A 12,022-nucleotide genomic window follows, 5' to 3' on the forward strand; every position below is an offset into this window, starting at 1 on the left:
GACGTATCCCATCGGCGTCTGTGGAGTCCAAGGGCAGAAGTGCGCTCTGCACTCGGGTGAGAGGACGTTTCTGAACACCGTCCCCACAGAGGTTCGCAAAGATCTGCTGCCGAATGTGTCCGGGAACAGACGCACCTCGGTGGATGTCGATAAGGCGAGCGTGGGGAGTACGCGCGTCGTCAGGAAACTGCGACTGTCGAGCTCAGGGGAGCCCAAGGAAGGGCTCAAGGCACCTTCCTCGAAGTCTCCCAGTCCAAAGCATTGCGCTGCTTCTGAGTCATCCCAAGATGAAGAGCAGGAGTCCCTATGTTCCGACTCGCCGGGCCATGATCTGTTCCTGGCCTTCCCACCGGTCTCAAGCCAGGGGGAGTCGGAAGGCGACGAGTCTGACGTCACGCAAGACGGCACCGAGAAGGTTTGGAGAAGGAAGAGCACCTTTGTCCTTGTCCCTAGCGATGAACCTTCCTGCCCTCCTGAGGGCAGCTGTGAGGAATTCCGGGCATCTACGGAGATTAAGCCCAGGGGTTCTTTCTCCAGCCACAGTGCTATAGATCTATCTCCCAGACATTGTCCCCTCGCCGTGTCCACCAAAAAGAGCTCACTTGTTTCCTCAGTGGACAGCGGTAGCCCTCCGTCACCCGCGGACAGCGAGGACTCCTACTACAGCTACACCGTCGACATCCCTTCCAGAGGCTCCCTCAAGGAAGAACACTGCCGAGCTGCGTCCACAGCAGACCTCTCTGGCCAGCAGAGGCCCTTGATCGACAGTGGAAAGGGCGAGCGACTTGGAATCAGAAAAGCCAACCGGACGCGCCTCTCCCCAGAGTCCTCAACTCCTGAGCAGAAGCAGGGCTGTTGCCAGGAGTCTAGCGGAAGTTGCACAGACTACAACAAGAGAGATTTGAGACCCCTAAGTCCACTGAAGAGGGGCACATGCGCTAGTCCTGTGAGCAGATCTCTGTCTCTGTCTGCACTCGAAGGGGAGACCTTCCAACAAAACCGAGTGGAGCAACCATCCGACAAGTGCAGCAAAGAGGAAGCTGTGCCCCAGTTAAGGGAAGTGGAGGAAGGGGGTGGTTTACCCGCACTAAACTCCGCCTACCTCGTCAGACAGTTTGGAAAACAGGGATCAGGCCGAACCGACTTCAATCTACCGAGCGGTGTCCATGCCACCGTGAAGGGACAGTTGTTTGTGGTGGACTGCGGCAACGCCCGAATCCAGGTCACGGACCTCCAGAAGAACGTGGTGCAGCAGGTGTGTCCATCAGGAGCCGAGAGGTCCGCCCGCATCTGCAACTACTTTGACGTGGCGGTGAACGCCAAGGGCCTCATCGCCCTGACCTGCGCCGCCGAGCGAGCCCTGCTTGTCTTCAGCCGTCACGGACGACTCCTTCAGACCTTCGGGGGTTCCTCCATCGGCTCCACCAACGAGGAGCTGGAGGCCCCCCGGGGGGTGACAGTCACCCGGGAGGACGAGTTCCTGGTGGCCGACATGAAGCGAGGCTCCCTGACCGCCCTGAAGCTGGACCCCAAGACGGGCGTGCGACTGGAGCGCACGACGGTCACCAAGTTCCACCGGCCCCACCTGGTGGCGGCCTGCGTCACTACAGGGCTCGTGGCCGTGTCGGAGCGGGGCAACGAGACGGGCCGTGTCCCCTGCATCCGGGTTCTGGACCCCGGATGGACCACCATCCGGATCCTGGGGGTGTGCTCGGGCCTGGGTCCCGTCCTGACGAGCGCGTGGGGTCTGTGCATTGACGGGGACGGGGACGTCCTGGTGGCCGACTGGGGCAAGCAGCACCACCGTGTTCTCTTCTACCCCGCCGTAGGGGTAGGCTGGCCCCTGGTGGCGGAGGACCTGAACAGTCCCAGGGGCTTGGCCTTGGTGCCAGGGGGCCAGGTAGTCGTGGCGGACAGCATGAACCACTGTGTTAAGATCTACCGCTATAAGTAAAGAGATGGAGGGGCTAAGAAACGCTAGCAAATGTCATTAACGATGTTGTAGTATCAGCGAACCAGCCGATACGATTATCGATTTTGCCCCATTTTTAGCAATAATGGTGTAAAAGTCCAAAACATTAGTTGACAATCATCTACCATTTAGATAGAAGTACTTATTTGATGAATAGAGAATCCAAGTTAGAGGTTTGAATATTTTTGTGGTGTATTTTTTGGGGGGTTGGATGTTTTTTTCTTTTTACATATAATCAATCTGTGAATGTATCAGCTAGTATAAGCTATTAAGATATCAGTGGTGATGGATCGTGGTCTTCGCTCCTCCTAGTATCCATGCAGAATCCCGCTTTATCTTGTATGAAATCGTACACGATTGATTACATGTTCAATAATTTGAAGTGATTTTAGAGAGAATACAATGTTGATGGTATAAGAATTAAATCCAAAAAATATACAAAAATACAAGCTTATCTAAAAGGTATTTTAGTGGGCTACTAAGTGTGTCATTATGTTCACATTTGGGAAACAAATGTCAAACCTATAAATGTTCCAGACAGACATGACTAAGTTGTTCTTTGTGTGCTTTGTGAAATTTCTGAATAAAAACATATTTTATGCTTCAAGGGTGGACCAGAGACTCTTTTCATATATTCTTAAATAATCAATACCAAATTCTGGCTAGGGAAGGTAATATTCAACCAAGGTTGTTTGAGAGCAAAGATTTGAAAATTACACATTGAAAAAAACATATACTGTATGCATTTGGTAACCACAGAAATCCCTGTCCCTTCTCTGTCAAAGCAAACAGGTGACTCAAACACAAAAACACCCACGCAGAGAGAGTGAGAGAGAGAGAGAGTGAGTGAGTGAGTGAGTGAGTGAGTGAGTGAGTGAGAGAGAGAGAGAGAGAGAGAGAGACAGAGACAGAGACTGAGTGAGTGAGTGAGTGAGTGAGTGAGTGAGTGAGAGACAGAGAGAGAGAGAGAGAGAGAGAGCAAGCAATAGAGCGAGCAGCTCGGGTTCCTCTATAAAGCCCCACAGTTAACCCCAGGGTAGCTGTTTACCTCCTTCTCCACCACTTCAGCTCCTGGAAGACCACTGGTTTGGCAGCACCATGACCCAGCTCTTCCTACCTCTCTGCGTGGCTTGCCTTGCTCTGGTATTCACCAGCGCCGCACCACCGTAAGTACATTGGTAACACTTCACAATGAGGCTACCTGAGTAAGCCATATAATAACGCTAGTTAATGCAGTTATAAGCATTATTATTATTATGTAGCGTTAGCATAGGGGCTGGAGTAAGGATTTGGCTTTGTTTAATCATTATTTGATAGGGTTAGGGAAAAAGTTAACCCTAACTCTTAAATAATGTTTAAATTAATACCTGTTGACATTAATGACATTGCCTTAGTTAACATGGCCGAAGTGTCCTAAAATTTTTTTTTCCTTTGTCAGTTGGTTAAAGCTTAATACTGCATTAATAAATGTTAATTAATGAACCCTTACTGTAAAGTCTTACCAGTACATTAAAATTGATGTACATATTAATTATTTAGGTTATTTCCTTATATCAGTAATGTTCAAAATCTTCAAAATCTCACACTCACACTTTAATGTATGGTGATTTACCCTTTAGGTATGGAAAGGATATGTACAAATATTCATATTTTCTTGTTATGCAGAAATCAACTATAGTGAGAATGATCCTATCACAAAGTACCGTTAGGAGTAATATAGTGAAAATAATACAGTACATTATACAGTGTTAAGAAAGAATATATAATCATTACATATATTCGTCCAAATCATCAAAATAAATTGGGAGTTTTTTCTTCCTATTCTCTCAACTAAGCTGGACTCCATAAGGGCTTTGGTTTTCATTTGTCTAACTTGGCCATCGTCCGCGAGTTTCCAAACTCTGTTTGCTGTTTCCCAATGTTTCCAGGAAAGGCTGATAAACCAAATAACATGCACACAACCTCACCATAGTAATTTATAGATTATGGCATTGGGATATGATTCAATATCATGACAAAGCATTTTTTAGGATTTTCCAGATGACGAATAGTTTTGTTTGAATTATTTGTGTGTTTGTTTTCCAGACCACCTGCACAAACAGAAGAAGTTGGTGAGTTTTTAAAACATGTGCTCATTTACTTTTCCTCCTTTTCCTACATTTGAACCAATAATAATCGTTTACATTTAAACATGTATATTAGTCGACAAATGTCTTATCTATTTAAATGGCAGGAAAGAAATATCTTTCCTGTTTTTATATTGTAGCCCATAAATGCAGTTGCTTCGCCTATTTTGGAGAAAATTGTTCTGCGCTTTATTCACTATGATTCTTGCACTTTTTGGAATTATAACCATTGTTGAATGCACTTATACTCTAAAGTCGCTTAAAGTGCTTAATCATGAATGTATGGTTACTTCTTATCCCTGATTGGCCTGATTCACCTTGGCATGACAATTGACATGGCCGCCATCCAGCCATGCCTGACAGGTGCGATGGCATTGAGTTTGACGCCATCACACCGGACGAGCAAGGAAAACAGCTGTTCTTCAAAGGTGCAGAGTCTTTTCATTGATTGGTCCATTACACCCACTCTTAGCTAGCAGTAGATAACATGCAAGATGGTCACTTATTCGTGAACATTAAGTAGACTAGATAGACAGTTGGCGGGAGTAGGCCAAGGGATTCATGTATGAGTTAAGTACTTGTATTTTAATTTTACAGTAAAATTAAAAAATGTAAATTTTAAATAAGAAAAAAGAAGAGTAAAGGTTTCTCTGTTTACTTATTATTATTAACATTTAAATCAAAATTATTATTTTAAACTAAAACTGCTAAAAATAACCAACTTACTAAAAAGGTAGCAACAGCAACGAGTTTGCACCTCTTTCTATCTCCCTCCAAGATGGCTTCCTGTGGAAGGGCTTCCGTGGTCCTGCTCAGCGTGTCGCCGAGTCCTTCAGTGACGTGGGGCGCGTGGACGCCGCGTTCCGCATGCACCGGGATGGCAGCATTGAGGACCACGATCACGTGTACCTATTCCAGGTAGGTTGAACCGGAAGAAACAAAAGAGAGGTGTGCTTTTCATTCCCCCAAAGAGAGTTCAGTTACCGTCACTGAACGGCTGATTCAACTTGTAATTCATAACATTTAAACTAGCTCATAGCTTATAAGGACCTGGGCATATCTGTAATAAATACTGATAGATAGTTATTTAAATTATGTTATAAATATAATAAAATCCTGTCACTGATATATTCTACCGATAAAAATGCTGGTAGGCCCGGACCCCCCTCTTTTACGAGAACGGCAAGCAGGGGGCGTGTCTCAGCTGACTATCGACACCCATAACTCCTCCCACCGCACCACCTGCAGCATCACGTGGTTCCCCAGCCAATAAGAGTAGACGGACCGCTGCTTTAACTTTATTCCGCCAAGGCGTTGCTGGTGTGTGAATGACGCTGCTGCCTACCGACTGGGAGGGTCTCAATCTCACACCAATATCCCCACTTCAAATAAAAACCTATAAAGCATTTCGTTTTTCCTTTTTCTTTTCGGTTGACAGCGTCGTGCATAGCAAGGTCGCTCCGTCCGGCATGCTTAACACGTTCCTCTGTCGTTTCGACATTCTTCTTACCCGCAGGACGAAATGGTGTTTAGATATTTCCACCAAACTCTCCAAGAAGGCTTTCCTAAAAAGGTGCAGCAGGAGTTCCCCGGGGTGCCGAGTAACCTCGACGCCGCGATGGAGTGTCCGGAGGGGGAGTGTTCCGCCGACTCCGTGCTCTTCTTCAAAGGTAAAAGCTTGGGCCAAAGCTGCCCCCTTCTGGAGAGAGACGGTTCTACACCCCCTGCTCGTTCTTTTAAATCAAGACTAAAGAGACGTATATAAACATTTTGTTTGTTGGTATTTGTCTACACAAATGTTTACATTCTTCTATTCTTTGTATGTCCGTTTATGGGAAAGAAAATAACACCAATAAACACAAATTAAAAGAGTTGAAGAAGAGTTCACTGGGGAATCTGCACACCCCATCAGAAAGCTTTCATAGTACATCATGAACAAGTACATAGTACATGATGAACAAGTACATATTAACATGAATAGAGAGAAAAAAAACACGCCTTAACACACGTATGGCAACAGTACCTTAGGCCTATTTGAAATTGACCTAGCATGAATGTTAAATACTAGACGAAATATCAATATCTCATAAATGTGTGTGTGTTTGTCTGTCTGTCTGTCTGTGTGTGTGCACGAGCATGAGCGTGCGTGTCTCTCCCCCATGTCATCGATGCTACCCCCCCCCCCCTCATCCCCAATGCTAATCAATTAATTTGTTCACTCGTCCGTTCGTCCGTTCATTCACGTCCCTGATTGGTCGAACCCACAGGAAGTGAGGTGTACCACTACGACGTCGCCACTCGGACGGTGAAGAAGAAGGCGTGGCCCGAGGTGCCGCCGTGCACCTCCGCCCTCCGCTGGATGGAGCACTACTACTGCTTCCAGGGTCACAACTTCACGCGGTTCCACCCGGTGACGGGTGTGGTCGTAGGGTCGTACCCCAAAGACGCCCGCCAGTACTTCATGATCTGCCCCGACTTTGGTGAGGCGCGCAGCCGCAGAGATACACACACACACACACACACCAGACACAACTATATACACACACACACACACACACAATACACACACACGCACAGATACACAGATAGACACACACACACACGCGTACATACAGTTGCACACAAAACAAACACACGCATTACATTATGAACTGCCCCTACTTTGGTGGGACAAGCACACGCACCAACACACACACACACACGCACACACGCACACACACACACACACGCACACGCACAAACACAAATCCAGATATACACTCACATACACACAAATATACACGCACATTACTTCATGAAAGGCCCCTACTTTAGTAGGTCCCCCCCATAACGATGAACACACACAAATACATCCACACACACACACACACACACACACACACACACACACACACACACACACACACACACACACACACACACACACAATGCGGAATTCCGCACTCAGCTCATGAGGCCAATAGGATTTATGTGGGGGCGGGGCATCATGTGATTGGCCAAACAGTTTTCTTTGGTCTTGTGTAGGACATCATGGAGGTGAGCACAGGTTACCCCTGTGCTCGGAGGTCAAACTGGACGCCATCACGTCCGATGACGCGGGCAAAACCTACTTCTTCACAGGTAATACTGTCAACAATCAATAGTCAGGTTGTCTAAATCGTAACCATAGCAGGGCATTGGTATTTTTGTCATTTTTTTATCTAAAAAAAAATATATATTTTTTTTTAATGCAATGAAGTACTATTAAGACAATGAACCATACATACTAAGGGTGGGACAAAATATCGATACGGCGATATGTCATCGGCTCGTCTGCCTTCTTCGTGTGATATGTGAATCGATAGACTGGCGTAAAATATAATCTTTTTTTATTTTTTATTTCCATAGAAGAGAAACTGAAAAACTCTGTCTGGACCATGAGTAAAGACAGAAGTCCAGCACTTTACCTTTTCACGGTCATTTTGTATATATCGTGATGCATCATTATAGGATTGTCTAACAATATATTAATTATCGCAGAATCTCTGTATCGCGGTATTATCTCTATCGTGGGCCATCGTACCGTATCGTATCATGACGTATCCTGTGATTCCCACCCCAGAGTCGCTTGACAACATGTCCTGAGAAAGCTAGCCCTCAGACACTAAAGGCCTGATGATGGTTCCACGTCGACGCAACGACAACGCGGACGCTTCGACGCAGTCGTGAACCTGTTTTGGTTCTGCGTCTGGTTTTAGTGAGCGGACCAATCACAGGGTTCCGTTTTTTGGGAGGCGCACGTTATGCCCTTGCGTTGGACGCAAGGATGCTCCGCAAGGACGTAATGGGTCTGTAACCCCCCCTCGCGTTGTGTCGACGTGGAGCCGTTATCAGTCCTTAAGCCAGTGTCTGTGTGTGTTGACCTCTGTGTGTCTGCAAGGCTCCCACTACATGCGTCTGGACACCAGCCGCGACGGCATGCACGCCTTCCCCGTGACCCGCATGTGGACCGAGGTGGCAGGCGGCGTCGACGCCGTCTTCTCCTACCAAGACAAGATGTACTTCATCAAGGTGGGTGGTCCCCCCCCGCCCCCTCGCCGCTCAGATCTACGTCAGTAGGGTAGGGTCCGCCTCCGCCCCCCCCCCCCCCTCCCGGAAACCATTGGTGTAAGCTAAGTTAGAGAGGACATCGACGGAGGCGATGGCAGGGAAAGCGTTGCATTATTACTGATTATATTGGGGGTTGATTTGCTGAAATGTATTTTTCAGTGAGAATACGGGAGCTCTTATTGAAGGTTTGTGTGATCCTATGTCCTCTTCTCCTCTCCCACTCTCTACACGTCTTCCCTCCCCGGCTCTTCCTCTCTTCCTTTTGCCACCTCCTCCCGTTCCCTCTCCCTCCCGCCCTTCTACTCCTCTCCTCCTCTCCCTCCTCCTCCCTCCTCCCATCTCCTCTACTCCCTCCTGCCCCCCTCCCTCCCTCCTCCTCCTGCCCCCCTCCCTCCCTCCCCTCCTCCTCTCCTCCCTCCCTCCTCCTCCTCCCTCCCTCCTCCTCCTCCCTCCCCCTCCTCCTTCCCCTCCCCCCTCCCTCCCTCACCCTCCCTCCATCCATCCCTACTCCTCCCCCTCCCTCCCTCCTCCTCCCCCTCCCTCCCTCCCCCTCCCTCCGTCCCTCCTCCTCCTCCCTCCTCCTCCTCTCCTCCTCCCGCTCCCTCCCTCCCTCCCCCCTCCCCCTCCCTCCCTCCCTCCCTCCCCCTCCCTCCGTCCCTCCTCCTCCTCCCTCCTCCTCTCCTCCTCCCCCTCCCCCTCCCTCCCTCCCCCCTCCCTCCGTCCCTCCTCCTCCTCCCTCCTCCTCCTCTCCTCCTCCTCCTCCCTCCCCCCTCTCTCCATCCCTCCTCCTCCTCCCTCCCCCTCCTCCTCTCCTCCCTCCTTCCCCCTCCTCCTCTCCTCCCTCCCTCCTCCTCCTCCCTCCCCTCCCTCCCCCTCCCTCCCTCCCCCTCCCTCCGTCCCTCCTCCTCCTCCCTCCTCCTCCTCCCTCCTCCTCCTCCTCCCTCCTCCTCCTCCTCCTCCTCCTCCTCCTCCCCAGGGGGACCAGGTGTTCATCTACCGTTCGGGGGCCCACTACTCCCTCATCGAGGGGTACCCCAAGACCCTGCAGGAGGAACTGGGGGTCCAGGGGACCGTGGACGCTGCCTTCGCCTGCCCCGGGGACCACACCGCCCACATCATCCAGGGTCAGCACGCACACACACACACGCACAAACACACTCCACATGATCCAGGGTCAGCACGCACGCACACACACGCACAAACACACTCCACATGATCCAGGGTCAGCACGCACACACACACACGCACAAACACACTCCACATGATCCAGGGTCAGCACGCACGCACACACACGCACAAACACACTCCACATGATCCAGGGTCAGCACGCACGCACACACACGCACAAACACACTCCACATGATCCAGGGTCAGCACGCACGCACACACACGCACAAACACACTCCACATGATCCAGGGTCATCACGCACGCACACACACGCACAAACACACTCCACATGATCCAGGGTCAGCACGCACGCACACACACGCACAAACACACTCCACATGATCCAGGGTCAGCACGCACGCACACACACGCACAAACACACTCCACATGATCCAGGGTCAGCACGCACGCACACACACGCACAAACACACTCCACATGATCCAGGGTCAGCACGCACGCACACACACGCACAAACACACTCCACATGATCCAGGGTCAGCACGCACGCACACACACGCACAAACACACTCCACATGATCCAGGGTCAGCACGCACGCACACACACGCACAAACACACTCCACATGATCCAGGGTCAGCACGCACGCACACACACGCACACACACACTCCACATGATCCAGGGTCAGCACTCACATGCACACACACACACAGTCCCATTCAATGCATGCTATGCGCCATGCCATTCGGTGGAGGCTTCTATCCAAAGCCTTAGAGTAGAACTCGAACCCCCTTACCCCCCAACCCTTGCAGTGTTGACTCCACACCCCCAACAGTAGAGCCAGACAGCACTGACGCACTGCCTCAACCACGTACTCCATACTTATGCAACCCTCGCGTCACAAAGGATGACCTTCCCCGGCTGGGACTCTCCACAGGCGACCAGATGAAGGACGTTGACCTCTCTGCGACCCCCAGGACCGTTACCAAGGTGACGACCCTGCGCCAGGACAAGGTGGACTCCGCCCTCTGCGGGCCCGACGGCCTGAAGCTGTTTGTGGGCCACACGTACTACAAGTTCAACGCCACCAGTCACCTGGGTGAGGACCAGTTCTGGACCAGGCCGTACCACATCACTCCCTCCATGATGGCCTGCCGCATGTAGGAAACACTGAGGATGGCCTCCCAACCTGGAGGCCTCATGGAGCCAGATGCAGCTCCCTCCTCCTCCTTTTCACCCTCCCTCCAACGCCTCTCTTCTTCCCTCTAACTCCCTCTCTCCAACTCCTCTCCTCCCTCTCTCTCCTCCTCCTCGCCTCCAACTCCTCTCCTCCTCCTCACCTCCTCTCCTCCCTCTCTCTCCTCTTCCTCGCCTCCAACTCCTCTCCTCCTCCTCACCTCCTCTCCCCCCTCCCTCCCTCCACCGCCTCGCCTCCCTCCCTTCAACTCCTCCCTCCTCTCCCCCAATGCTTCTCCTCCCCTTCCTCCCCTCTCCTTCTCCTGATGCCTCCTACCTCCTATCTGTTTTTAAATAAAAAAAATGAATAATATCTGCCGAGGTGTTGGCACGTTTATTAAATATGCAAAGTGAACGATTTGCATCTAAGAAAACGAGTTCATAAATGTTATACTAAATTAATTGCCTTTTATATTCACAAGATGAAAGATTTAGTAGAAATTGGTTCCTGTAATAAATCCTAAATAATCCTAAACTACATAAAAAAGTTGAGACCACAAAGCAATACCATGATACAACCACTAGAGTGCGTAATATACACATGTTCTGTACAACTCATCGATTCAGACCTGTATACAACAATCATACTAAAGCGAATTAAAATCTGCAAACGACCCAATGAAACTGTTTGCATTTTCGTGCATGCATTTAAACCCCATCAGCTAACCGAAGACCACAGAGGGGGAAATAAAGAGCGATATTATGACGGAAACTGTATGGCCAAATCAAATAATATAATAATCTAATTTCTAGGTTGATCAAGAGAGAGAGATGTAGTTTTTTGCTTTTGCTACTGTTCATAATCTCTATTATAATTTCGGTCAATTGTATGTATACACAATTAATGTTACAATTATTTTTTCAATTAAAAACCCTAAATAATTGTTTTACTATTTCCTAATAGCACACACCCTTAGTTGAGAACTTGATCTTCACAAAACCTTTTTTTTGCATTTTTCTATTCTTCTTTTTTTTTTGTCTTATTTAATTCGATTTTAATTAACTTTTTCCGCTTTGCAATGCAAAAGTCATTTCCCACTGCCAACAACACCAATTAAATCGGACGAGCTCAAACGTGGCCTGATCTACGTGCGAGAGCCGGGGGTGGCCGCCAGCTCATCTCAGCGTACCCCTGCTCTCTGAAATGAACCACGCCTGACTTCCCACTACCACCACCACCACCAGCAGCAGCAGCTCAACGACAGCCATATTGTATGTCTTCGCAAATCGCCTTACGGTAGATCTGACTTCCATGGTTTCCCCCCCCCCCCCTTAACCCCGTGTCCGTGAAACCTTTTCCTGGGGAAACCCCGACGAGATAAGGACCCACCGAACCGGATCGTGTTCTCCTCGTCTACTGGAAAACGAACCGGAGGATCTTGCAGGTTTTTTTCTGGGTTAAGCCATCTAAAGGACACGCTTCCCCCGGTGAGTTTCTGCCTCTCCCCTGAAGATGATCTTGTCTTGCTTTA

General features: G+C 49.4%; 2 protein-coding genes across 2 annotated transcripts in view; both read left to right on the forward strand.

Annotated features, from left to right (window-relative positions):
* Positions 1-3,070: 3,070 nt before the first annotated feature.
* On the forward strand, positions 3,071-10,478 carry hpxb (hemopexin b; the record flags this gene model as incomplete). The annotated part of the gene is made up of 10 exons (XM_079734283.1): positions 3,071-3,138; positions 4,058-4,083; positions 4,449-4,526; positions 4,877-5,016; positions 5,615-5,768; positions 6,366-6,578; positions 7,123-7,218; positions 8,018-8,148; positions 9,164-9,311; positions 10,252-10,478. The coding sequence occupies 10 exons, from the start codon at positions 3,071-3,073 to the stop codon at positions 10,476-10,478; spliced, it is 1,281 nt and encodes a 426-aa protein (XP_079590409.1).
* Positions 10,479-11,790: 1,312 nt separating this feature from the next.
* Positions 11,791-12,022, forward strand: part of LOC307074543 (radixin) — a 29,797-nt gene continuing 29,565 nt past the window's right edge. Inside the window, exon 1 of the mRNA XM_079734725.1 lies at positions 11,791-11,978. The gene's annotated coding sequence lies outside the window, so the exon portion shown is untranslated. The remainder of the gene's footprint in view (positions 11,979-12,022) is intronic.

The sequence above is a fragment of the Pollachius pollachius genome (genome assembly GCF_949987615.1).
Source record: "Pollachius pollachius genome assembly, chromosome: 4".
In the NCBI taxonomy this organism is placed as follows: domain Eukaryota; kingdom Metazoa; phylum Chordata; class Actinopteri; order Gadiformes; family Gadidae; genus Pollachius; species Pollachius pollachius.